The following is a 27,934-nucleotide window of genomic DNA, read 5'->3' as shown; positions in this document are numbered from 1 at the left end:
CAGCCGCTAAATAATTAAGAATGCTTGCTTACATTCACTAAATTATCCTCTACCACCTACATAAATCAAAGCCCAGTACGAAATTCAGCTTGATAAATGATCAAAAAAATGTGAGTACGTGCAGGATAGTTAAGTCAATATATTCCCTGTGGTCAACAGTAATTTTTTGGTGAAGAACATAAGCTTTCTTATGCAAAAGAGGCTTTCTATTTTTAGCTGAGCAACATCAATTTATAGGAAATATATCATCTCTGAAATAACAGAATTAATGTTAACTTCTATTTTGTAGCTATGGAAAAATGTAATAGAAAAGTATTGTACTAGAGCTACTGTACAGAAGTATCACTTCATTTCATATGAAAATTACAGTTTGATAAATAAGATCTGTAAGTGTCATTTGCTAATCATTTTCTTGATTTCCAGCACAGAGGTTGGGTAAGCATGATAACTATCTTGCTCAAGCTTTCTCTAGACAACTTCAGTTGTAAAAAAAATTAATAAAGACAGCTTCACTCAAACTATGTTACTTTTAGCAATTTACTAAGCTCTGTCTAATATTTCAATTAAAATTAAGAACTGAACAATGGAAGCATACTGTATTCTTAGCATTATATCTGCTTTACAGAATAATTGTCCAGATGTAAAAGTAGTAATTGTCATTGGAATACAAACATCTTTAAATGAAGGCTGTCTGAATGGGATCCTGCAGAGATTTGGTTCTTGGCCCAGTGGTACTTTCTATTCATTCTTCAAGAACAACAGTCTATGCAGCTTATGAAAGAATCCGAAGAAGACAAAACCCGAGTGGTAATGACAACATCACCATTCACACAAAACTAGACTAGCTGGCCCTGTTACCACTAGCTTGCACAAACACAAAACCAAAACACTGTGTAGTAAGAGCAAGGAGTGTAGGCCACACGAGTGGAACGGGGGAAAGCATCCTGAAAGCAGCTACCTGAACAGAGACCTAAAGTAATTTGATGTAAAGTGAGGAATTTTGAGGCAAAGGATTTCTGGGAGGCTGGATGGATACAGAAGCAGGTTCCAGTAGGAAAAGTGAGACAATCAAGAGGGAGACAGCAGCATGTACTAGACCAGAGGAGAAGAAGATAGAATGGGGATTTGAGGCAGAAAGTATATGGTGCCTGGAATGTCTATGGCACAGAGGGAGGGCAGGAAATCAGGGCTTTAATGAAGGATTCAGGCTGGTTTTCAAAGCATGGCCAGGATTCAGGTGGAGAGAGAGGGGAAGTAAAGAGCAAGAGAAGTGAATGTTCTCCTAACCACCACTCATTCATCTAAAAAGGTAAAGAGTTTAGAGGGGAGGAAGAAAAGCTTTTGGAAGGTTTGTTCAGGAGACGATACTCAGATTCCTTCAGCCAAATGAATCAGTGCAAGGAATCACAATGCTGACTCATTGCATGGTATTCCAACAGCGATACGAAAGTTGTAAGCCACATGAAATATAAGACACACAGTAAGACCAGAACACAATGAGCTGGGCAGAAACCTAGGAAGAATCAAAAACATGCATCCACAACCGCCTTGCTCACTGCAGCCTCCTTATTCACCTACATCATAAAGGCAAGTTTACATTAAACATTGGTGGTTCACTGCAGTATTGGCATTTCTCCTACTTGTAACTGCAGTTCACAGCTGCAATGTTCAGTGTTATACCCTCTGCTAATTTAACATGTTAAAAGGGTGATGCTAACTGAAGAGAGCTTAGAATGTGGATGTTAAATAAAAAAATAGTACAAAAAAGCAACAGCCTCTGTAACAGTGCTATACTGGCAAGATTCTTGTGCCATCTTCACCAGAACACAACTCAACAGAAGAGTTGGAGAGGAATCAAACACAGACAACACAGCAACAAATGCTGCAGCAGCCCGAAATAGATACACGCTGACACCTTAAGCTTTATAGTGTATCTAAATGCTGCGTGACAGACCCAAAATAGGAAATGGAAGGGGCAAGAAAAATAAAGGAAAAGACAACCACAAACAAAAACCCAGTAAGAAACATTAGTCCTCCAGCTCACATGCATCTCAGAAGCCAAGAAAAAAATCTGAACTATCTAAAATGCTTTGCTCAACAGTGGAACTACAATCCTTTTGTAGCATCAGAAAATTTCTTTTCCAATTCCACCCTACTGTAAGATTTTTCACTCAACTACAGCAACAGCAAGTAAATTACAATGCAAGTGGTATTTCAGAAAACGAAGATATAAGAACATTCTGTAGAGAACAGAGAAATGAGCATCATACCTACCAGGCTTGAATGTAATTAGACAGGATCGGTTTGTGCAAGTGCCCTCTGGGAATATCATTATCTTGAAGTAAAAAAAAAGTTGACTTTTAAGAACTATTTCAATGTGGATTTATTTATAAACACATCTTTTCAAAGCTAACATTAACTGATTACACTAAAAAAAGTTTTCAGGGAAAAACAGTTCAGTTAGAGTAAAAAAAAAATAGTGCTCAATAAAGAAGTCAAGTAAAGTTCTGTCTTAATAGTATAAATATTTTTTCTTTATCTGTGAATTTGCCTCTTTCTTGACCTCTGATAATAATTCTATTCGACTGGAACACTGACAGTGACCAGAAACACTTATGAGCACAAGAGAATTTTCAGAAACAGTTTTGGTGCTGGTAAACAACCACATTCTGTTTCGCACCAAAACAAAATACCTGCTCCCAAGCCACCTGCTTACAGGCTAAGAAAAGGAAGACTGTTACTTTCCTTCTGCATTTATTACTTGGCATGTGCACAGATGTCAGAATGACAGAGGCTGAAAATATCTAAACTGAATTCTAACATGGGAAAAAATGCTCAAGTTGAACTGAACTCAGAGGAAGAGGTTAGATTGTAAAAAAAAAATAAATGCGTTTCAGACAGCAAAAAGTCAAGAACTGCAGAAATTTTGTTGAGCTACAGAACAAGACATTTAAAGGAAATAAATACATATCGTAAGGGGACAAAGCAATGGACTAGAATTAACATTACTAGTTTTATTGCCCACTCTGCTACTAGCTCACTAGGCATTCTGGAAATCACTTCAGCTCTGCAACTCAGTTTCTTCATCTGAAAGTAAGAATGTTTACTTTTTAAAGGGTTTCAAAATCTATTGATGAAAATCATGATGCGAAAGCTTTGTATTACCTTCCTGTCACATTGTTTATAACTGTTTATAATGCTTCTGTAGTCCTGTATGCAGACACAACCACTGTAGCAGTAACAATGCCATGAAAGACATGCTGTATCTTAATCTCAGAAATTCCCAAGGAGGCAGCTTCACATTTTCAAAATAATCACATGCTTCTAGAAAATTGAGACCTTAGGCAGTCACCCCTTCCTTCCCATTACCCTCTTCCAAGGCACATTATAAACAGTCACCTTTCAGGTGCAGATAAAAACCATGAGCCACTTAATTTAGCAATGTTTTCATCGTGTGGTCCAGTAACTCCGGTGATTGGAACATCTGAATGTCTTGGCCAGTATCGCATCTCCAACAATGACAGCATGGCAAAATCTCAAGAAGGGCAAGAACACACAATACTCCCCCAAGTATCCTGCTAAGCACCTGATTGCTTTCTTCTTAGAGGATTTTCTAAACCTGCTGTGGTCTGTCCACTTAGCATCACTTAATAGAGCTGTCTTCCCACGTACTTACCCACTCTCCCCGTGAAACACACCGTAATGAAAAGCTAGTGCTGTGTATAGGTAAGATTCTTACATTGCATCTTCTGGAATTGGGGGGTGGGGAATCCCACGCCCCACAAACCATCTAAAGCATCCCACAAGGAAAAAAGTAAACTGCAGATCCAAAGCCTGGAAACACCAAATGCCACCTGTCACCCAGTAGTAGTATACAGTACCTGCGGCCATTTACCATCAGACTGAGCACGCCTCTTTATCTCTTCAACAGTTTTCCTGCGAGAATCCTGGTCTGATCGAGAGACAAATACTGGTCGGATGTATTTGATTAGAGCTGAAGAGAAGGGAAAACAAAAACAAGCAAACCAGCCTTTATTTCTCCCTTGTTTGAAAAAGAGTCCCCTCTCCTTCCCCCCTGCCAATAGTCCTCTGGACAAAAATTTTGGTACAAGTATGTAACTACTATATTACTCTGCAAACGTAAATAATCAGCTGAATTATTGCAGTTTTATTGAAACATATTCATTAATTCCTGTGAGGAAAATTATTTTCGCAACTTTGGCACTTTGTACTTGTTCAATTTTTAATAGACCAATACACATACATCACAGATAATTTGAAACATGATTGTACATAGCCATGGCTGACTATAGGCCATTTCCTCCTACCACAAAAAAAATCACAAAATCTATAGCCACCCCCAACCCAAAGTAACAGGAATCTCACTATACAAGTGCTTCCAAAAGACATCCTGTGGGTCCAACCATGACTCTCTTTAGAGCTTCTGTTTTCCATGACAGCTCAGCTTCACTGAAGGTACACCACCAAAGATATGCCATATATGGATTACGGTACCTTTTCTGGGGAATCAGCATCATCAAAATAAAAAGCATACTTATTTTCTGAGCTGTCACCTGTTTGCCTGTTCCTCGTCCTAGATGAATCGGGTCTTAGGCATCCTCTTCCTGGCTCAGTGGGACAGCTCTTATACATAGCCAGGCCCAAAATGAGCCTGAGCAAGAATCAGAAATCAATCCAAAATATCCTCTCCATTCATGTCTGTCACAAGGACACCAAGGCTCACTCACAAAATAAAGAGTAGCACAGAACTCTTCTGCAGTGTCAAAAAGCACTACAAGAGAAGCATCTGCAAATACACTACTTCATGCTTTCATTTAAGCAGGTTGTCTTCAACTACCTTTTTATCATTTCCCTATCTTGTAATCTTATTTGAAGGTTCAAGAGTCACTAAATCACTCGCTCTTCTATTTCCCTAAAATACAAATATAAAATACAGTTTTCGTATTTCCAAACACCACGATATAAGCTTGTTGATGCTAGTTGTATAATCTTCTTTTGTCAAGGACCGACTTGCTGCATTAACAGATCTGCCAGTGCTTAAAGTGTGAAGAAAAAACAACCACTGTAAGGAATTACAATCCTGTACTCAACAACAGCTGCTGGTTCTGGTGCTACCCCACTGGGTGTTGAGCCAGCAACTCACCAAAATTCTTCTATGGTTCTGTGAAGCTGATCCATCACTCCTTACAGCAAATTCCCAACTATTCAGCCAGCCTCTGAAATACTGCTTTTACCCCACGAACTGATGAAGCTTAGGAGTATCAGAGAAGAGTTACTATACTCTTGCACTTTTTCCTACATGCCTGCTCTTAGACAATATCCATGGAACAACGCTTTCCAGGGGAGCAAAGATCATCATAGCCCAGCTGGGGTTATGGCTGTGGGAAGGTAAAACAAGAAAAACAAGCCACAAAACAACTATGCACAGAAATTAGAAAAAAAACCCAACAACGAAAAAAAAGAACAAGCAACAAAAAATGCAAAAGAAACCATAACTGGTTTCACAACTCTCTCTGTTTTGTTTCTTAGTGATGCTAGCCCTGACCTTCCCCTACCGCTTCAAATTACTATTCTGTAGCAAAAACAACATTATCAAGTAAAAGAAAGCAAAAGACTCAAACATCCTCAGCCTTCACCCTGAAGTTTCTTTTACATTAGGCCCAAATGATGGAATTCAGGTTACTTCAGGCCAAGGAATGAACAAGATAAGAGCCTCAGAGATTGGGAATTATCTGAGGGTATGCTGCAAGCAAGGTCTTCTTTGTAACACATGAAATCAAGCAAGCAGATAGCTTTTACTTAGGGCGGTATGACAAAGACATCAGTCTATAGACAACTTACCAAATTTGAGTCTCTAACCACTAATGTCATCTAAATCTGAAGACTGGACAGGCAAGCAGTGTTAACCTGGGAGCCTTACTATTACAACCTTTCCGAAAGTAAGCTACTGCAACGTTACCAACCTCTGAAATAAAACACTGCAAGTTATCTTACAAATGGACACCACCATAAACAGCAACACACTCATGTGCAAAGAAAAACTACTACGGTATGCCGACAAAGAACAGAGACAACTGAAAGTCCGGTGTCCTATGGATTTGTCCTGCCTGTTAAATTATATGAGACAAAATAGGTGAGGTATACAAAACACCGCAAGGTAAGTTCATTTCTCATGGTTCAGACACTATTGTCACGCAGCTTGCAGAACTTGGTATCTCTTAAACCATCAGTTTGCTTTCAAAGATGCGTGAAGCCATCACTACTTCAACCCATCACATCAACTCTTACCCTAATAGACAGGGTGATCATATAAAGTCTTACTTCCCTAGGGATCTGACTAAAAAGCTAACAGAATTCTTGTTTTAACTTTAAACAGCAACAGATCCTGTAAGACATGAACTACCAGGCCAAGTCCAACAATTTAAGTGAAATTGAAACTCTCAGTCATCAGCAAGCATGTACCAAGGGAAGGCTAGCTTTGTATTTGCCTTTCCTCTATACTCTTTCCACAACCACTTTTAAAGAGCACAAACCTACACAGACCTTTACTCTCACCACATATTTTCATGTTCAGTAAACAGACAGGAATCTGAAAATTCAAAGGCTGTACCAACTCAATGTGTGCAAGAAACAGTCAGGAGCGAGGCCAAAGGTCTGTAAAGAGAAGCTGAGAAACATACCAAAGAGGTGGACAAGATGAGACTGTGGTCAGAAGTCAAGTCGAAACATAGGGAAGCCTGGAAACAGTACTGTAAGGTAGTCTGTGAGGCAAGGAATAGGCAGGACTAGAGCAAAGTCAGGGCAGGAGCAAGAAGCAGCATGCGTGAAAATGCTTCAGACAGCTGGCGTACTGAGCAGCTGAAGGAAACAAGCAGAACTGTGCAATATGCTTAACAAACAGAACATAATCTTAACCTTCTCTGCTCATCAATTTGTGCGAGACCAATTGTAATCAGGTAGTGAAAACCACAGCTCAAGTATTCAGAGACGCTGAAAGATGTGCTTGCTCATCTCTTCCCACTCCATTAAACCGCCCCTTAAATTATAAATTCTAGTGGGTGAGAGTGGACAATCCCTCAACTCACAAAATTGACCTCGCCAGCATCATTATTCCAGCTTTTTCTCCAGCAGCATCAGTCCTACTTGATGTAGTCAGTCTTATCCCCAATTTCAGCTCATTCCAAGTAGTCCTGAAGACACACGCTGTACTCCACCTTCTTAGGTAGGTGCCTTTAAGCAGTACTGCCAGTAAGTCATCAAAACCTCTGCCTTGCAGGGCAGCCAGAATGCCACAGAGGGGTTAACCGATGGAAACTTGCTCTAGCATGAAACAGCCTTTTTTAAGGAAGCCTGCAAAAAGTCAGTATTGCTTTAATTGATTTCAGGGTGGCAGCTCCAACTGATTTCAGAACCGTAATTCCCATGCAATCATTTCAAGTGTCAGCTGATGCATAAGCAAAAACAAGTTTTTCTGATGAGCTGAACACACACAATTGGTGTCAATGAACTTTCCAGGCTAATAGGGGAAAAAAAATAAAAATAAAAAAGGTATTTCACCTCTCTATTTCCAGGCAAATATGGCTGAGGAAACCTGGTTTCAAATTCAGACATGAAGTGCTATCCAACATATAATAGAAGAAAGTATTTTAACAAACCATTTAAATCATGCTCGATACAACCATACAGCAGATAAAGCTATACTGGCAGCATCACCACTGGTCTACAAGGCATCAGAGAACACCCAAAGTGACCGAATGGCAGTGTGGCACTAAATACTGTTCTAAAATGTATCCGCACACACATTTTTGAGTAGGCAGTTACACTTTTACCACTGCAGAAACAGCATCAAATAGAGTGACAGATCTGCTGCAAAAGTAGAGAATGCTGAACAGGAGGCTTTCACTTGGCCTCTCCCCCGAACAACACAAAATCCCATCACGTACGTTCCTCTGATACGCTGAGACGGCAGCCTACAGACCCGCTGCATCTGGCTCTGCTTGCATTTAACCTGGAGGTAGGCTGTGCAATACAGGTAGACTTGCAGTGGGATACCTATTTATAGTATTTACTCCTTGATTTTTCCTACTACGGGAAAAAACACAGGTTATTTTTCTAATAGCATTTGCCCTCTTGTGCATTCTGCATTTAGGGCTTAGAAAAACCTGACAGTTGACGGTTGAAAAGTGCTGTCTTGGGCTTAGTTTTTAAAAGCTGTTTTGCTCAAATGAACATGCTCATGAAGTTCTGAACTCACACCTTTTCTAATGAAGTAATATCTGATATGAAAACTGCTCTTTTCTGGAAAGAAAAGAAGAAAAGAAGGTTATGGGAAAAAAACCCCATTAAGGTGCCAGAATAAAATGGCTTCCTGTGTACATGGACACAGAGACATTAAAAACGGAAAAAACCTCAAACCCACACATAACAAATACACAACGCAGAAAACTGAAGTCAACCCAAATTAGGATCTTTTCCACTTGGAGTCATATTGTTCTTACAGAAATAGTGTTGTTGTACTCTATGGCACTCTACACAAGACTTGTAAAATTAGTGGTAGTATCTTATTAGAGCAACAATCACACAGAGAAAGATACACTTCTTTGACCCAAGCCTGAAGCAATCACTAAAGCTACATACGTGTCAAGAACAACTTCTCTGAGTCTGACTAAATGCTTAGCAGATGGACCCCCTGACAGATCAGACACCAAACATTCCTGATACAGAGGCAGCGTTAACGGGAATGAAGTTCTCCGTGTTTCCAAAATGAAAGGTAGGAATCACACAGTCTGTAGGACAAGGAGAGGTCAGTAGTGGGACGTAAATAATCAGTGCTCTCTTTAGCTTTAGCAGGAGTAAATTCCATTGTATTTGGGCTGGTCTTTCAAGATGTGATTATTTCCTTTTAAGAACCTCTTTCATAGCACAAAGATTGCCGTTCGCTCTCACCCCTGCAGTACCTGTATGAGGGCATGGCTGTATGTTTTAGCTTTCTGCCGCCAGTATTTTACGAAGGCAGTTGTTTGTTTAGCAGGCTTCCTATACACTGTAGTTTGTAACTTCCATAAATTATATTCACTGGGATGCTTAAAAAAAAAAAAAAAAAGTGATGATTGTTTCGGCATTCCAGCAGCAGTTTAAATGAGAAGTAATTATTACTGAATTTATGGGGGGGGGGGGGGGGGAACATCCAAAAACTTCCAATGAGTCAATGAGTCCAGGATTCCAACCCAAACACTAAAGGCATACCTATAATACACAGGTGACAGTGCAACTATTTTAAGTCTCCCCAAGAAAGGTCCTGTGAGGACTGAAATATTGCAGGACCATCTGGGTGCCTGAAGGAAGCACTGAATTTTGAAATGGAAGTTTTTAAAGGAGAGGATGAAATTAATAAGCTTGGCAATAAGTTCAAGATGCTACTCAGTACTTGGGAGCTCATTTGTGTACTCAAGGCAGGCTATAATGCCAACATAGCACAGGATGTTTAAGTTCCAAGATGAAAACATAGCCAGCTACCACAGCATAAAATATTTCCCACTGAATTACTTATTTCTTGTCTTTTAGTCATGATGCTCACAAAATGCCTATAAAGCACTTTCAAAAAATGAGCTTGAATTAAAAAAAAAAAAAATCATATGTTTACAAGATGTGGAAAAAATGCCCACAATAGAATTGATAGTTTTTACAGCACAGTATGATTCTTGCTTCCTCTGTAGCTCTGCTGTATTCTGCCAAGCACAAATGACCTCCTTCTCCTTTTTAAACTTAAGCTAACATACCCCCTATTCATTTCACAGGTACCAACTTCCTCTCTTATTCAGAGGGTGAGGTTACGGACACTGAGAACTTGCTTAAAGTTTAAATTGGCTTATCACCTTAAATTTAGTTTTTAAAAGTTCAAATGACAGAAGAACTTCAAATCACAAAAGCTGTCCAACAAAATCCCCACCAAATCCTATTTACTGACAAATCCTTCTTCTTATTGAAGTGTTTCTGCAGCAGCACCAACCACTTCAGCAATGAAAACCAACTCTTATCCAGGTTGCTTTACCAGCCAAAAGTCAGGCAGTGAAGCATAACTATCCAGAATGTACACACAGAGCTTGTCCTGACTTGAAGTAGCATCCAGTAGACAAAACTGCAAAGTTTAGGAACCTGTGCTGATGAATGAACCCATTAATTTCTTCGGCCAACATGACATTCAACAGATTCCTAGATGTCATCTTTCCTTGCCTGCACACTTTATGCTAAAGTGGTCCAGCAAACTTCACATCTCCAACCTACCAAAACTCTGGAAAGCCACTGTGCAAATATACACATCCTTCTTCAGCACCGTGTTGATGTGCTCTGTCTGTTCTGGCATTCTCTACTTGCCAGATACTGTTTTTTTTGATGATCATTGAAATGTCGTTTGTATTTGGCCAAGCAGTTCCTCTCCAGAGCTTGTTAACCTAGCACATGCGCCAAGCGGGTAATTTTCTTCACTACTGACCACTAACTGAAGAGGTGGTAACTCTTCTGTCAGAGCAAAAAGAGCATTTTTTTAAATTTAATTTTTCTTTTCTTTGTTTTCCTAAAAAGAAGGAAGTTACCTGAAAGTCACAAGACTTAAGTCTGCTTCTGAAATTGGACTTTGTGGTCCAGGAGAGCTGCCTTCAAGTTAGAAAGTAATAAAGCACTCATACACAAAGACACTTGTGGAAGAACAGGCTTTTAATCATCTGGACTTAAAAGTGGATCAAAAGCTTAATCTTCCACGACTGGCAAACTAAGGGTACAATAATACAGGCAGCTGCTCCAGAAATTTATTAAAATACTTTCGGAACCAATCTCGGTAACAGCTAGCAATCCAATGTCTCTGTGCCTGCTAAAGATCCCACCGGTACACAGTGTACAACGTCCTGATAAATGCTGTCATTACATCAAAAAGCCAACTTGTCTCATATTTGATATTCTGGGTGAAGGTCTACTCTTCACCCAAGGTCTTCATCCTTGGAAATTATCTTTGAATTTCCTCTGCTGCTTCATTTTCTACATGCTGAGGTCTACTCACAGAGTTAAATGAATGTGCTTTGTTCAAAACTTCCCAGAAGATTCTGAAAGACCACTAAAAAGACTCAATTAAGAGATAGCAAGGTTAGGATTATCAAAATGCCCGGCTCCGAAACTTCACTGGAGATGGTATAAGTTTGCAAGATTTACAAAAGCGAAGAACATAAAAACCAATTCTGACCTCTTTGGGATAAATTCTAGAAGAATGTCTAGAATGTTGACAATTCACCATGCAATCAAAAAAGAAACTGACTGCCTTTTCACAATTAGCATAAAAGAAATAAAACCAGTGGTCCAATAAGATGAAATACATTTTTGCGTGTGTATGTAGAGAAGTGTAAATAACATCGGCATTAAAATACTAGATCAAAGGACGAGAGGATAGTCAGTACCATCTGCTTCACAGAAGACCTCTTCCAAGCAGTAAAAGAAAAAAAAAATTAAAAAAAAAAAAATCACAACTTCACTCCACTGGAAAGGTTTCACTAAATTTCAAGCCAAACTAATCATCACAGCGATTACTTACCTCTCTGCTAAGGTCCATTTACTTTAATAACACAAACTGCTGTAATTAATGTTGCTTATATGAAAGTGTTCCTCTAAAATCAAAAAAGGTTTCTGAACTCTAAATCCCAGTTACGACCTTTGCCATGCCTCATTTCCGTGGCATTTTTCTGAACACTTCATAAGGGACTACACAATTTTTGTGGCTGCATGACATAAGGCAAATGCAGCTATACAGGACAAAATATTAATTTACTTGACTGCACTTTATGTTCCAGTAACATTCCATCAAGTCACTATATGTAGTTTTCTGGGTTTTCTGTAACTGGTTTTGCTCACACATGAAAAAAAAAACCAAACAAGTGAATCATTTGTAAAATTTATTGTAGTAAGTCTAGACTTTCAATAGAATCCTTTAAAAGTGACCTTAAAATTAAATTAGATATATAGGAAATAGTTTGAACTACTCCATGTGCATTATTTGTGCTATATTCAGTGTAACTACAACCTCCACATCCCTGCAGATTCTCCTCAGGCTTTCCTACTAGTCCCCACTGAATCTACTACACGGGGTAGTTAAGCAGCTACTCCAGAATTCTGTAAATGCCGTTCTGCCATTCCATCACATTTCAGTAACACACTATGGCCTGGAGTTACCTCATCTAGTTTGGGTGCTCCAAGCAGCCCAATTGCAAGTAAAGGAGAGCTTCCACATGGACTACTTGATTTTGCTGAGCTAGCAACTATTACACAGTCAATTGAGTCAGCTGAGGAAGAAGATAAATCTGCCCTGCCATAGGCTGGACTGCTCCTAAAGCCCAAGCTGGCCTGGACACACCTACAATGCACACCAGTGTCAACACACCCTCTCGCAACAGCATCTTCTTTCAGTATGGGACAAGGGAGTTCCATTTCTCTGTTTTCACACTATACTTACTTATATACGTTTGTTTTTAAAAACACTTGCCTACACCCTTTTTGTTCAAAGCACTTATTCATTTTTACACAGATTTTCCATTGCCATAAACTTTTACTAAACTCCATTAGTCAGATATTCAATTAAATCAAGATAGAGCTACAGTTCTGGCCTGAGCTTCACCTGATACAGAGAGACCTCTATACCAAGGGATGTCCTACACAAAGCCTCCAGATTTAATCACTTACCACTTGTGGCCATGCCTCAGCTTCTGGTTTTGAATATGTCCTTAAAACCACATTGTGCAATGAAATTTTAGGAGGACATCAACCTCAACAGCCTGATTCCACTTTGTTGCAAAGGAACTCAAAGCGTTTGGTTAGACTTTTAAATTAAACAGACCCTACCCACTGCCAAAGTAAAATCTGTTGTCCATTTCATACTACCCTAAAAATCTACACAATGAGACCCAGGAAGATTCTTTGAACTTCACTGGTCCCTAGACACAACATGGTGGGTTTCTCCAAAATGCTCCCACACTGACTGGCTAGAAGTCAAACCTCCAAAAATCACGGGTCTCTCTGAAGCCTTTGAGAATCTACACGGATAATTTCAAAGACAGTATTCAAACACTACTGAGTGGGGCATCTGCATTTCTTACGACTAAACCTGCGTGCACAACAATCTGCTCTTGCTCATCTCCCACACCCTGCCTGAAACAAACTCATGGACGCGTGAAGGATTAGCAGCAATCCCTCAAGGCAGGGTACCGTTCAGAGCAGACAACACTCCTGAAACGTATTTCTGGGATGGCACACCAACTAGCACCAAGAAGTTTTGGTGGACTTCCCCTACAGCCCCATCCTAACTTGCTTTTCTATTTATTGGGTCTTAAAATGTTGCAATTTCACTGCAAATTTAACCATGAGCTCTGCAGGATTGTTTTGACTTTGTACAATGATTCAATTTTGTAGAAAGGGAAAAAACCCCACAACATCCCACCCAATTTTTTCTGTTGACAATCAAAGTAGACCAGTAAAAGAAAAAACCTCACCATATATTATAGCAAAATTTTCTTTGTGTTTCAGGCCTTCTCATAAACAACCAGTGAACCTCTCAAGTAACCATTTTTTAATTGCTCTTGAAAAATTAAGTATCTACCAACTTACTTCCCCAAATAGGAATATCTTTGCTTTCTGCTTTCATCACAATGGAGGCGAAGGTCATAGTTACTGGAATGGCATCAAAGTAGGAAGAATGTGGAGCCACAGTTAATATTGCTGCTTCCGTTGGCAACGCCCGTCTGCCTTTCACATTGATCCAGTGGAATCCACCAGCGAGCCACATCATTCTCATGATTGCTTTCAGCAAAATATCCACTATCCTGTAAAGAGTTGAGAAAACAGTTATGCTGCCGCAGGAATACCTTAAAATGATGAAAACGAAAACGTTACATAAAAACTTTATAAGCATGACAAAAGTACAGATAGGATCTGCTGCTTAAACGGAGCAGGAACACCGCATAGACCTTTTGTTTCCTCTTTCCCAGCAGACTTAAGACCACTTTCAAGGTAAGATGCCATTCGATTTCATTTCATGCCTGAATATAAGTGGTTTTTAATCACAGTAAGATTGGCATTTAATTTGTCACTAAATTAATTTTGATTCAGACTATAACTGTTGAGTTTCTTCTATAATGCTTTCTAGTAACACCAAAAAAGCTCTAAGAAACCCAGTCCTGAAAAATGTCATTAGGATATTGCTAGAATGCAACAATCCTGGTTCTGGGGTTTGAGTTACCCAAAGAAAACAGGGGAGAAACGCAGGACAGAGATTCCCAAACATGGGGATGCCTACAGAACACATCTGGGAGCTTTGGAAATATTTTGCTTTCTTCCCTTTTCCCCATCTCCTCCTAAAGTGTTTTGGTTTTTGTGGCGTTTCGTTTGCTTGAATCCGTGTGACAGTCATGAAAAGAGAAACGCTTACTTTGAACCAACAGAGTGCAAAAACCAAACACCACACATTGTTACACTCACAGGGATTGGAGGCTGGAGAGCAGGGTGACACTGAAAACTGGACGAAACAGGGGACAAACTAAAAAGCTTCAAAATAACTGTATGCAAGATTGAAGGCACTCCATTATTCCTTTCGTTATTATACTGTTATCATTCCAAATGAAATGTAAAGGGACACACCTCTCTGGTTCTCAACCTCCCGCCCTCCTGTGATGCAAAATGCAATCAACTTCCCTCATGCCAGCGCCCACTCCTAATTTTAAATTTCTCTACAGAAGAGGTGATACACTCCTCCTCTCTTGCTTCTCCAACAGCAGTTTTCACGGATGGGTGAACACTGTCTTATGTTCTACCTTCATTAGCATTTCAATATCAAAGCAAGCACAGACTTATTAATAAGCACCAAAGCATGGGGCAAGCCCTCAGACAATCAACAGAAGTTCTGTCAATTCATCACAGGGTAGCAAACAATGGGGTGAAGCAGTTTAAAACAACAATTTAGAATATGAAACCTGGGCACATTCCGTCATGTCAATCTTCATAACAAGAAGTTGACATTAGGGGAATAATTGAAATTGAAGGATGTCACAATGAAGCTTCACACTACATCCTCAACAAAGAAAAGAGGCCAGAGATGATCAAGTTTTCTCCCTTTAACTCTTGGGTCACCTGGTAAATCAAGTGGTTGAGGTATTTTTTTAGTTTCCCATCTGAGGAAAGCGTTTAAGTAATAATTTTTGTATTTTTCTTTTGAAGAGAAAAGAAGGTCTGTGGGGCAGTCATCGGGTATTTCCAATCTTCTCTATTTCATACTGCTGAACTAAATAATGATACTCTCAGTATTTCACCACATCAGTGACTCACTTTCGCCACCAGGAGAGTGGTTTTTCAAGCTCTTGCTCGTCAGATCCCATTGAAGCAATGAATGCAAAAGGCCAGGCCAGCAACATCATAAAAGCAGCAAAAAAGAGTCGGATAGGAAACAGAGTCAAGGTCATGAAGGCAATCTGAAAAATCCAAAACAAATGCATTACTTTAACACAATCTTGGACTGAAAAGGTCAGCGATTCCTAGAAACCGATCTGAAGTCTTAACTTAATATCCAATGTTAAAACCAGCAGAATATGGTTCAATTCCAAACAAATAATCGTGGTGTACGCATAACTTATGTATTCACCAATCTTAATCATAGCTGAAATATAGCACACTCTTTAAAGCTAATGCAGTCTTAGCTTTCCACACTTCAGACAGTACGTTTGTCAGTGAATACATCCACGTGCTCTCTTCCCTTCCTCAGCCTCACATTAAGCAAATATTTAGCATGGGTGTGCTGTAAATCTTACTGCCCTACGGAGAAGTCAGTCCATCACAGCAGCTCCCCGTCAGTGACGTGTACCTCTTCAGCAGGGTGCGGTGCATTCACATGGCAATACAGCACCCAACCTGGAAAGCTCTTCCAGGACTGGGCAGGCACCAGCTCCTCTGTCGAATGTTCTTGGAACCAGAGGTTGTGCAGAACCACAGTGGGGAACACTGTGCAGAGACCTCTGGACAAACATCCAGACACACATATCAGTTTAAGTTCCAGGTCTCTGCTAACAGGCACAGCCCCCTGGAAAGCAGAGGTTTTCAAGAAGTTATCCTCCCCTGGGAAGCCACCATGAACCTAGCTGCTTCTGTGCCTCCGCCCAGCACTCTAGTTCTCAGAGAGCCCATTCCCAGCCAGTCAGCCCTCTGCCTTCAACTCTGCTGAAAAACACGTCACACTGGAACTTCTCCCACAGTCTTTTGAAGCATTCTCCCAAACGTAGGGCCTTTCCTGAGCTGCCTGGAGTTGTTACGTGTCCTCCAGAAAACATAACTTGGCAACTATCTGTGCAGGTAGATAGTTTTTTTTCTCCAGGATACACCTCCAGGAGACAAGAATCCCATCTTTCCCACTCAAAGGACAGGAAGAAAGAAAAAAAGGTCTTAAAGTGGAAGAGGGTACAGGTTCAGATGACTGGCCAAGGGAGAGAGAGGGAACTGAAAACTCTTTGAAGCTGACTGGGGTAGCACCAACACTCCTCAGGCTGCACAATGGAGGCAAGCAGAAGATGAAGTAGACACTATGAAATAGAAGTGCCATGTAAAGAAAGGTAATTCAAAAGGAAATATGCTACATATTCACAGGTGTACCAGATGAGGTAGAAACGCACTTTTCAGCATCAAAATGGCTGGGCAAGGATGAGTAATGAGGCATAAGGTGCTGTCTCATGTTGTGCTTAATCTGATGCATCTCCAGGCTGCTGTGGAAAACATTATTCATATTCTTCTTCTCTTCCCTGATGCAGATCTAGTCAACATGCAGCTCAGTTTTCCATTGATCAGTTCCTGCTTCCTCTCACTTCCCAAAACAGCTCAATCACCAACTCGCTCTGTAGCCACACAAATTTGCAAATCTAGGGTAAGGGCAGGGAACACGCAGCCGGAGAAAAGCCTAAGCTACCAGCCCACTGCAATGCCACATATTACAATGATGGTTCAGGCTGGCACCATCATCTCAGAACAACCGTGGTCCCACTCCCCAAAACCTGGTTCCAGTCCCTGGGTAGACTGCTTCAGTTTGCAGAACCAAAAGAAAAAGGAATTTTTAATTATTTTTTTTTTTTTTTTTTTAAGATAGGTTGGTTTCCCAGATTAAGGAGTACAACTTCCTAAACTGCAATGGTCAGATGAGCTCTGAAGTCATACCAACTTGTGCAACTCCACATCCATAAACAAGACCACTACATCTGGTAGCAAACAGGGCAGCATTCACCTGCAAACTGGAGAAGAGAGAGCAGCTGCCTTCTAAGTTCGTAAAATGAGAAGGACCAGCCATCAAGAAAAAAGGGAAACAAAATGCAGGTGAGGACATAGTCCTCTGGGATTCACACCCTCTCCCTCCCACTCCTCCAAGTCTCCTCCTATACCAAAGCAAAGCTGAATGGCAGGTGGCGGGGGAGCTGTTCAGTCCTTTGTCTCTCTACAGCAATCCTTTGGATCACGATCACTTTAGAGCCACATCACAGAACGGAAGCAATAGCTGCATCCATAAGGTCAGGAAAGATGGCATAAACGTGTAGAAAAAGCTTCTCGGTCTTCTGTGTCCAGAGACAGCAGCGGTGGAAGTGGCCAGCAAGAAGCAGTTCCAAGCACACAGGAGTACGGACTCTGGCTGTGACGCCAGCCTCTTTTTTAGCAAGTGGTAGCACAGTGCCTGTCCACGCAAGAAATTTGGTAAGAGAGAGAAGTATGTTTGGCCCCTGAAGAAGGTTAGGAATCAACAAAGACACTAACATTCAAAAAGTAGTTCAGCTTACATCTACATTCAGACACCTTCCTGGGTAAGAAAGCTTCCGTCCTGTAAAACGTACGTACAGCAGCAGTGTCAGACAGAAAAAGGGAGAAGATCCTGTCCTCACTGGCCCCTGTCAGAGATCAGAAAGATGAGACATATGCTTCTGGTCTGTCCTAGTACAGACATCTTATTTTGTGATCGTATTTCTACATATTTAGGACATTCACTCAGACTGGTAAGTCAGTCCTATGTAAATACCTGTGTTCTGAGATACACTTAAAAACCCCTAAAGATCTACCTGGAGCTACACCTTGGGGGGTTCAGCTCATGACCAATTTTCTCAAGAGGGGTTTGACTACTCATTTAACACTTGCTGGTCTACAGGCTCCTGCTTAGTTTTTCAGAAGTGCAGTGTATGCTGTGAAAGACCTATGGACTGCAGGAAGGGAGAGGATGGTCTTACAGCTTGTAACAGAAGGCTGCCTTGGGAAGTGGTACTCCACTCTTCCATCGGAAGGTCGTCAATCTGATGTAAGGCACTTAAAACTAAATAGATATGATCTCCTCATTTAGAGACTCTGCATTTGGATTTGAGTATGAGCTTACAATGAAGGTAAAATACAAACATAAGTTCTTTTTAAGTTCTCCAAAACATCAGGTCCTATATATCTAAGCACTGAGCAAGAGAATCACAGAGTACCCTTGCTTTTCCTCCTGTACGTTTCCATTTCCTTTCTTGAAAGTCAGTATTGTACCTCTCATGCACAGAGAAGCTGAAAAACCGCATCTTTGACATCAGCTATACACAGAAACATCATTAAAAACCCTTTTTTCACCACAAAATTCCCATGACATTACAAATTAATGGTCACATACTGAACAAAGAAAACAGAATAATGAACTGCATATTTAACATGGTAGAGGATTTTTCTTTTAAACGTATCAGAGACAACATCTTGCCCCACGCTTCCACTATTATCATCCCTATGCCTCAATTCACCGAAGAAGGCACTGAAGGAGCTAGGAATTCATCCCTCAGCAATCCTCTTACTACCTGCCTTCCCATTCTGCAAGTTTCCCGATTGACACAACTGGAGATAAATACAGGAGTAGAAATTTTCAACTAAGCCAGTCTAACAGAACATTGCAGTTAAAGAGGGTGCTCCCGTTCACTCTCCCCTCAACCCTCCCCTTGAGTCAGCTCTAGCACTTATCTGAGCTTGCAATGAGCCAATACAGCTCATTAGAGTGAAGAAAAGCAATCCCAGCAAAAGAAAACAATCAGAATACAGAAAAACACAATAACATCCTGGTTTAATGAGCCAAATCAGCTCACTAAGGCACCAAAGGAACACCAGCATTGGTGCAATAAAAGGGCCAGAAACACTGAAAGCAAGGAAAATGGAATCTTACTGTGTTTTTATGTGGCAGGGAAACAAAGCCACGAACACTTTGTGACAGCTCCAGTAATGCTTCTGCCTGTTCTGCAGAGGTAACTAGAATCAAGAGCTTTGACTTATGTGATAGCTGCCCAGAAGATGTTAAGATGAACAAAATTCACGGTTAATGAAATCATGTCTGCCTCTCTTGCAGAAAGGATCTTTTTATTACAGCACTGAAAAAAAAAAAGGTAGCTTCAAGAATGACCCCCACTGTCACCCTCAGATCAGAGTAAAATAACCACCATTTCTACAGGAAGCATGAGACTTAGTTCTCAAATAGCCTTACTGCTTTTACACTCCTGTTAGCTCCCAGTTTTTATAAAGCTAATAAAAGATGATGTGAACAATTCCTCAGCACTCAAATGGATTTCTTTTTGCTGTTGTTATTCCTCTTTGCAGTTGTTTTGTCCTCTTACTTTCTATTATTTTTTTTTTTCACTCCCACAGTCTCAGGCTGAAATGGTCTAAAACACATTTACTCTGAGTCACACTAATGAGCCAAAAAGCTAATCTAACTCTTGAAGAGTGCAGGATGAGAGAGGGATGAGGTGGTAGTGGAGATAATGGGGCTATCTGGCAGACCATCAGCAACAGACAAAGCAGTCTTGTCTCCCAGTCCCCTGTGCTCACCAACTTCACGTATCTCTAGTTCCTAACCTTCCTCTATAGGCTTTGCAATCCAGGAACTCACCCTTTAGATTCACAGGGCAGAGAGAAAAACCTGTGACACAATACGCGCCTACAGCTGCACAGGAAGCGAGTTCAGCTGTAATACTTCACACCGAACCCCCAGTAACAGGCCAGGGCTGTACAGAGGGGAACACACGCTGCTGTAACTCACTGTAAAGCAGCCTCCCTGTTCAAGAAGCCTCCCTTTCTAGGGGGGGGCAGCATTTCTCATAGGTGGAACAGTCCCACAGCTCTTCTTTAACAGCCTTTCACTCAAGCACAACTCCTCTTTTAATCAGCAAAGAGGTGAGGAGAGCATGATTAAAGCAAAGAAGAAAATCTGCCACAGTTCCTCGTGTCAGCTTGTGTGCTTTTTGCTCGCACAAGACTGCAAGAAAGGCTGGCTTACACGGCTCTGTGCCGCTGTACATCAATAAAAGATTGCTCGCTTAAAAAAGCAAGACAGAGCCACGCTCTTTGGTGAGGCTATTCCTTTGGTCTGAGCGCTGTGAAAAACTAGAGCTTTAACACATTTTAGAGTTTTCACTGAAAATAACAAATCCTTGAAATCCAGTGGCAAAGCTGATGCCTTGTACAGACGTAGAGGGCAGTCCACACAGAAGCTGAGTATGTTCTATGAGCAGCCACTTCTCTGTTGAAGCAGCTGGTAGCTCCTATGGTAGTAGCTCCTACGAGACTCAATACTGCAAAATCTGTGAAACTGGTCCTCTGCCCTCCCAATAGTATTTTTAAAATTCCCTATACACACCCAGGTAGAAAGCAACATTAAAGGGATACATTAACACTGCAAAATAAAGCATTGTTATTGTTATGATTAGATACAATCCTAGTCCATATGAACACGTGCTATCTTTGCTCCTCTGCTCCCTGAAAGGCTTCCACCTCATTAATTACATAGAAGACACGACTTAAGGAACAAAGTAAGGTTACATGGAAAAGAAATCATTACAACTACATGATTTATTGAGGAAGCTCTATGTATAAACTGAATGAACAAATGACGCAAACCTTTTCTCCCTTCTCCCATTCGAATAACAACTTCTCAGTAACCACCGACTATAAACTTGGAAACTTGATTAAAAAAAATAAAAACCTCTTCCAGTGGAGCCTACTACGAGTGCCTTGGCCGCCAGATGCTTAACATGAGGCACATCCTGATGTTTAGTTAAGTCAGGCCATACATGTCTTGTGTCAACTACATGGACAGCAACGGGGCAATGCACTACTGAACTTCACTGAGCACGTAAATTAAAGCTGGATCTAAAGCACCTTGATCGAAGAGGCTCAATATCGGTGGATCTTAACTTCCACGTTGATAGGTACTGCAGGTTGTTAGGCCCCCAAAACAACAGCTTTAAGGAACTGAAGCATCACAGAGATGAAACTACCAGAAATGGCCAACCCCTTATCAGGTGAGCCTTTGATGGAATTTCTTCATCCAGCAAGTGACCCAGATCTTGCCAAAAGCCTGAGACAAGGGCTATGCGCTCTGAATATCTGAACAGCCAGCCAACCAACCACCTATTGCTCGCTGTGTGAGGCGAGCGAGGCAGGGGCACGGATGATTAAAAAAACAAAAGGAACCAAAAAGCACAAATAAGAAGCCATGCGACTGCAAATTTGCATTTTAATACCGATTCCTGTCATCTCACGCTACCTGTACATCGCGCAAATGATGCCACAGGGATTATTTACCCAGGGGCCAAACTTCAGCCGCACGGGATGCCTCGGCCCAGGCATACCTTAACTCGACGCTGGAAAAGAGTGCCTCCGCAGGGCTGCTCCCCTGCCCCCCGTTTAAAAAAAGCAACACAAAGCCATTTAAAAAAAAAATAAATTTTTTTTTTAAAGAAAGCAGCGGTGAAGAAGTTAAGGAACACGCCCTCCGGGCGGCGGGCGCTACAGCAGCCCTCGGCCCCGCGACCCCCGCGCCTCAGGGCGGCCCCCAGCCCCCCGCCCGCCCCAGGGCGGCCCCCAGCCCCCCGCCCGCCCCAGGCACCGCGCCGCCGCCGCCGCCCACCCGCAACGCACGCCCCCCCCCCCCCCTCCGCTTTCCCCGGTCCCGCCGCCCCCGGCGGCTCACAAAGCGGTGTCCCCACCCGCCGCAGGACGCGGCCCGCCGCGGGGGACGCGCGGAAGGAGTCGGCGGCGGGAAGCGGTGGAAGGGGGGTGTGGGTGAGGGGGGTGTCGCCGGGCCCTGCGCGCCCCTACCTTGGCTTTCTCCAGGGGGCTGAGGCGCAGCTGGTGCACGAAGGGGCTCCGCGGCGGCGGCCCGCGCTCCCGGCTGCCGGCCACGCAGCATCCCCGGCCGCGGCTGCTCAACTTCATGGCGGGGTAGGACTAGGCGCGGCCCAGCACGGGAGAAGGCGCGGACGCTGCGCAGGGACCGCTCCGTCCCCGGGTAGCGGCAGCGGCGGCGGGCACCGGCGGCCGGGCTCGCTCGCCACTAGACGCCGGCCCCCGCCCTCCTGGGGGCCTGCGCATGCGCCCTGCGCGCCGGCTACAGCGGTTCGCCTGGGCGCCGGTTTCCGCGTCGGTTGGGGGGGGGGGGGGGGGGGGGGGGGCGCGCGCAGCCTCCCTCCCTCCGTTCGCCGCGTGCCGCCGCCCGCGCGCCCACCCGCCGCCGTCCCGTTCCCCTCGGGGCATGGCGGGAGCGCGGCCCCGCTGCCGGCGGGCGCTGGGGGCGCCGCTCGGACCCCCCCCCCCCCCCCCCCTCGGCGGGGATGGGGAGGGGACGCGGGGGGCTCCGCGGCCGCGCTGGCGGCGGGTCGTGGGGAGGACCGGGGTGGGGTGTGGCGGGGGGGGCGGGTGAAGGGGGCACCGGCGGCCGGGGTGGCGGCGGGGACCTGCTGCTGCTGCCGGCGCCTCAGGTGAGCCCCGGGGCTGGCGCCTTGGCTCGGGCCGCAGAGCGGGGGTACTGCTGGGAATTAACCAGACGGAGAAATAAAACGGGTTGAGGGGAGGCTTTCCGAGGTGGGGGTGGGGTGCCGTAGCAGCAAGGACACGGGTGATGGCCGGTGCGGAACGGCCATCTCTGCCCTGCCGGGGAGGAGGAGGAGGAGGGTGCTGTGCTCGCATCATGGGGCGAGGTGTTGGCCAGCTCGGGGGGGGAACCCTCTGGTGCAAGCAAACCCAGACATTCTTTAATGAAGAGTCTAGGTGATTTGCACCCTGGGATCTTGACAGAGTTGGCTGAGGAAGTATTAAGTGTGGGGCTCAATAAATCTTTAAAATAAGTTCTTGAGAAATAAACAAGCACTCGTATTCTGCCCGTTTTCAAAAGACCACGCAGCATAACCTGGGCAATTTTTGACTTTAACATCAACCACAGGTGAAAGAGTAGAAAAGATAAACTGTTTGATAAAGAAATACATAAGATACCCTTAATATCAGTCATCTCACAGCTCTTAAAAAGCAATTTTGATAGCCTTGTTTCATGAGATTTAAAGGTAAACCAATAAAAGTAACTGCAAAGCCATCATGACTCTACAGTTCCTAATTATTAGGCTTAGAACTGCAAAATGGTCTCTGAGTCCTGTGGTTAATAGTCTATATACTTATAATGGCTAGTGCTATTAATATGTTAAACAGATAAATAGGTTTTGACTTTTGAAAGATCAGAAAAATTTTCAGAGGTTAGTCTTCATGATATTGGGGTTTGCAAGGTTCTACAGGCTCGACGCCTTTCAAAATTTCTACCAAAGACCCAAAACAAACTCGCTGTTAATTAAATCTGTGGATGTGCTAAATGGTAACTTGGTAAACTACTGTGAGAGCAACTGCAATGTCATCTGGCCTGCTTAGTAAAATTAACACTTTCAAACAGGCTTTTACAGCCAAATGTGTGTATATTTTCCAAGAATACAAGCCATACCTCTGGAATGAGAGCTTGTGGCTTGGAAAAGATGGTCTAAAACCAATTTGAAGCAAACTATTAGAGATAAGGTCCCAATGCAGTGTGTCCAGTATGACTGTTGGATGTACTACCAGGATTAGTGAAGAGGAAATCAATTCCTGTGTCTCTCTTAATAAGACTGATACTAGAACAAAGGGTGTAGCTCTGACATTAAAGATCAGGTGGTGCAGAAAAGACCTGCCGAAATAGCACGGTACTGGAGGGACTCTCTTAACAACAATACATTGCAAAAGCTACATCGATTTAATCTGTCAAAAAGATCTGCAAGAGCTGGCTTTGCTGCAGTGTTCAGGTACCTTGACGAGGATATAGCACTGTGTGCTACAGCTTTTTGAAGCGGTGGAAAAAGTGCAGAAGAAGAACGAGTGGTCGGGAGCTGAGATAACCTAACGCGAAGGTAGCGGGTTTAATCATAAACAAGCTCCTTGGTTCAGTTTGGGACTAGTGATAGGGCTTAACTGGCCCGTGGTCAGAGTGTGTGATCCAATGATCCCTTTTAAACTTAAACTCTCTAAAGTATTTTAGCTGCATTCCAAGCGGTTTGGCTGCCCTCTCCTTTTCTCCCTCTCCAGTGCCTTCAAGCCAGTGATTAGTCCAGCGGGACGGGGCTGATTTCAATAATAAACGACAGATTTCTTGAAGGATGAAGCAGAGACTCCCTCTAACGTGGGCAGGGAGGAGTTCATTGCAGCTCCCCCCAGGCATCTGCCCGGCTTGCCAGCCGGTGGAGCTGCCCTGGCGGGTCAGCAGGCAGGAGGTGGTGGCCACCGGCTACCCAGGACGCAGCCCATCGGAGGGGTCCAATGCGTGCAGTCGTTCCTGCCCGGTGGCCGTGAACCACAAGATGCGGTGAGGGTGTTGGAACAGCTTCAGCTTTGCGATGCAAGCAGGCTTCTTTGGTTCTGCTAGCTGTAGTTGATTAGTTTTCTAAAGCCAGCTTCCAAAAATGATCTAATATTATAATATTATTATTATTAGTTGTATCAGATGTTTCAGTATTCCAAAACCAAGTCTTCCACAATTGTAAAATCTAGTGGAGTATTAGACGCCTGCTGGTTCCTTTAGCTCTTAAACCTTCACTGTGAGAGAACCCCTCCTGTACTGCTGAGTGCACAAGCAGTGTTCGAACCCACTGTCATGGGTTTAGTCTATTGTTTTCTAATGACCACATCTGTACCGCCTGCAAGAGTTTCCAGGTGACTTTGTGGCTTTACAGAACTCATTTGTTGGATAGGAATAATGTTCCATGAGTTGTGATTTGATGGCAACCTTCTAGGTTGTTTTAGAGTCTGTATGAACGTACGTGAACTATTAGGAGGTTAAAAGGTGCTGGATTTTGTTTTCTCATTTGTTTTCTTTAAAATTCTGCTGTGATCAGTATGACTTAAGACAGATAACTTGAAATGTACAGCCTAGCTTTCTTAAATTAGCAGGAATGTGTTTCCCCATCTCTGTATTCCTTTAATCTGCAATTGTAAAAAGATGGGTCTAAGCCCTGTTTCTTGTGGAAGAAAATTTGCCCAGTGAAGGAGCTGAGCGTGAGCCCTGGAACAGGGGCAATCCCATGGCAGGGCTTGAACGGGAAAGGCAGACTGGGAGTCTGCAAGCAAACCAGTTTGGCATGTGATAAAGAGAGGGGCGAAGGGACCAGCCCCCGTGGCAGAGCAGAATAAGCCACGCTTACATGACGCTACTGCTTTCCATGCAGTGAATGGGAAAGTTTATTTGGATCTTTTCAGAGACACATGATGAAACTTGCTCCTGGAACGTTATTATACAGCTGTGAGAAGATGGGGGTAAGGCTCTGAAAATGTGCATTCAAAAAAGGCAGTGTTTTATACTTAAATATGTAGCATAATGTAACTGTTTAAAAGCAAGTACCATGTAATTGTTTAAAAGCAAGTACCATTTTTGTGAATTGATTTGGAGATTGAATAAAGTACATCTGTAGTATTGGGGTTTGATTGCTACTTTTTTGTGTAAATCACAAAAGAGCCGCAACTATGATGTTGCTGTCAAGGCTGCATGTGCTACATAGCTCATCTAAGAAGGGCTTACAAGGTCACAAGAAGAGGTGATGAATTTATTGCAGGAGTTACGGAGTCTACCTTGCTTCACCAGAGGAGCAAATGTGTGACACTTTATGTTGAATGAAAGTGTATTAGGATACGACTGGAAAAGGGAACGTTGAAGCTGACTATCCTGAGAATAAATTGCAGTAAGCTCTCAAATAATCTCCTCAGGGAAACCGTGGAACTTGAAACCATTAAATGCGACTGCACAAACATGTAAGTGCCATTCTACCCTGGTGTGCAAAAGCTCTAATTGGTCCTTTTTGTCGTTCGTTTATACGATTTAAGGGAGCTGTACAAATAAGAGGACTCATATAAAAAGCGTACAGATATTAATTATGAAATACGCTTCTGTGAGCCTTGAAGTAGGAAAAGGAGTATTCAATATTTAACAGCTAAACTGAAGTGGTTTTCTCTAAAACAAATCAAATACATGTTCATGAAAAGCAAATATGTTGACCGCAGCACTGAACTTTATTTAAACAAAAAAAAATATTTCTTGCCTAGGAAAAGTCCTTGCTTTGATTTTTATGATGGTTCTTGACCTTGACAGGCTAGAATTTAGGCTCTACCTTGACAGGTAGAATCAGCTGATACCTATTCAAGCACAATTCAGATACGCCTCCACCCTTAAAACAACTTTGCCGTAGTTAATTTCACATGTTCCGTAGGGAAAGGGGGGGTTTTTCTGGTTTTGTAGGGTTTTTTTCCTTATTTTTCCCCTCATGACTCCCATTGCACATCTATTCAGTGTTTAAACTAGGATAGGTTTTAAAAATATTTGGGAAAAAAAATATTCTGTGAAGAGAAAAATCAAGTTGAATTACTAGCAGTAGTACCGATTTTGCAATGAAAATGTGTTCACGTTTTTCTTCTGATTTGTGAGGAAATGCAAAATCCATCTGACTTTCTTCAATCAGGAAAGGAATGTCTGGAATTAGCGACAGGTCTGTGGGCGGGATAGCAGTTTCTTGTTTTGATAGTGCTGTATTATCTTGGATGTGTGAGGAAATAAGAGGCCCTTGTGGCAAAAAAAAAAAAAAAAAAAATGATTAGACCTCTCTCATTCAGGAATTATTAAGGAACGTAATTCAGGGTTTTCAAGAAATAAATGTTCACTTAATATGTATTTTTCACCTCAGAATTCCCAGTGTTATAATTCATACATGACTTTGGCTTCAGCAGTTGCAAACAAACTTTGAGCAACCTGGTCTAGTGGAAGATGTCCCTGCTCATGGCAGGGGGTTTGGAACTGGATGGTCTTTAAGGTTCCTTCCAACCCAAACTGTTCTATGATTCTGTGAAACTCATCAGTTCCCATCTGATAATGGCCTCTCACTACTGGAGCAGGAGAAGGCACGTGTGTTCGGTGTCACAGAGTCTTTGGCAGCTTCTGAGCAGTCCTCACTTTTCGCACAAACCCTGCCCCTGCACACCACTGGAAATATTCGGGATTAGGAGGGTGGGTGAACTTAAGAGGAGTGTGTGCTGATTCCATCCTTCCCCAGTTCATGAAAAGAAATTTTGGGCAGCTGGGCTCTTGCTCAACTCTTTCAAAAATGATCCAAGACTGTGGAACTAATTGCTCTGGTATCTGAGATCTGCCTCATACTTGATCACTTGCTCAAGAGTATCCCAATTTGTCTGATGTATTTTATTTCTCCCTTACTGTTCTTAGACTGAAACCCAGAAGAAAGAGGCCACAGTGATTCTGGAATATCTTACTGGCTTTTAAATGTGTTGGTTCTTAGAGATGGTTCAGGTCCAGACTAAACTCCTCTCAGTGCTTATTTGGAAAACCACATCCTTGTCAATGGCCACACACACAAGGTGTATGAAGATGAAAATAGAGCACAGATAAAGGGGACTAGGTGCGAAATAAAGTAGCAAATGTTTTCAATGCTTTGCTCTGCTTGTAGCCCTCTGTATCTGTGTTAATTTGTGTTCCATCTATATACACCTCCTTCCTTTCCTTTCTCTG

At 42.6% G+C, this 27,934-nt stretch overlaps 1 protein-coding gene across 1 annotated transcript in view; it reads right to left on the bottom strand.

Moving 5' to 3' along the window:
• The window catches only part of LPCAT1 (lysophosphatidylcholine acyltransferase 1), a 59,832-nt gene extending 37,539 nt beyond the window's left edge, over positions 1-22,293 (bottom strand). Inside the window, exons 1-5 of the mRNA XM_086469313.1 lie at positions 22,177-22,293; positions 15,376-15,518; positions 13,663-13,877; positions 3,882-3,994; positions 2,275-2,335 (exon numbers count right to left, since the gene is read on the bottom strand). Of these exons, the coding sequence (XP_086325439.1) occupies positions 2,275-2,335; positions 3,882-3,994; positions 13,663-13,877; positions 15,376-15,518; positions 22,177-22,293 (649 nt within the window). The remainder of the gene's footprint in view (positions 1-2,274; positions 2,336-3,881; positions 3,995-13,662; positions 13,878-15,375; positions 15,519-22,176) is intronic.
• Between the last annotated feature and the right edge of the window lie 5,641 nt (positions 22,294-27,934).

The sequence above is a fragment of the Leptosomus discolor genome, chromosome 8, assembly GCF_034619465.1.
Source record: "Leptosomus discolor isolate bLepDis1 chromosome 8, bLepDis1.hap2, whole genome shotgun sequence".
Lineage (NCBI taxonomy): Eukaryota > Metazoa > Chordata > Aves > Leptosomiformes > Leptosomidae > Leptosomus > Leptosomus discolor.
Note: the sequence above shows the minus strand (reverse complement) of the source record. Positions and strands in the feature narration are given on the sequence as shown.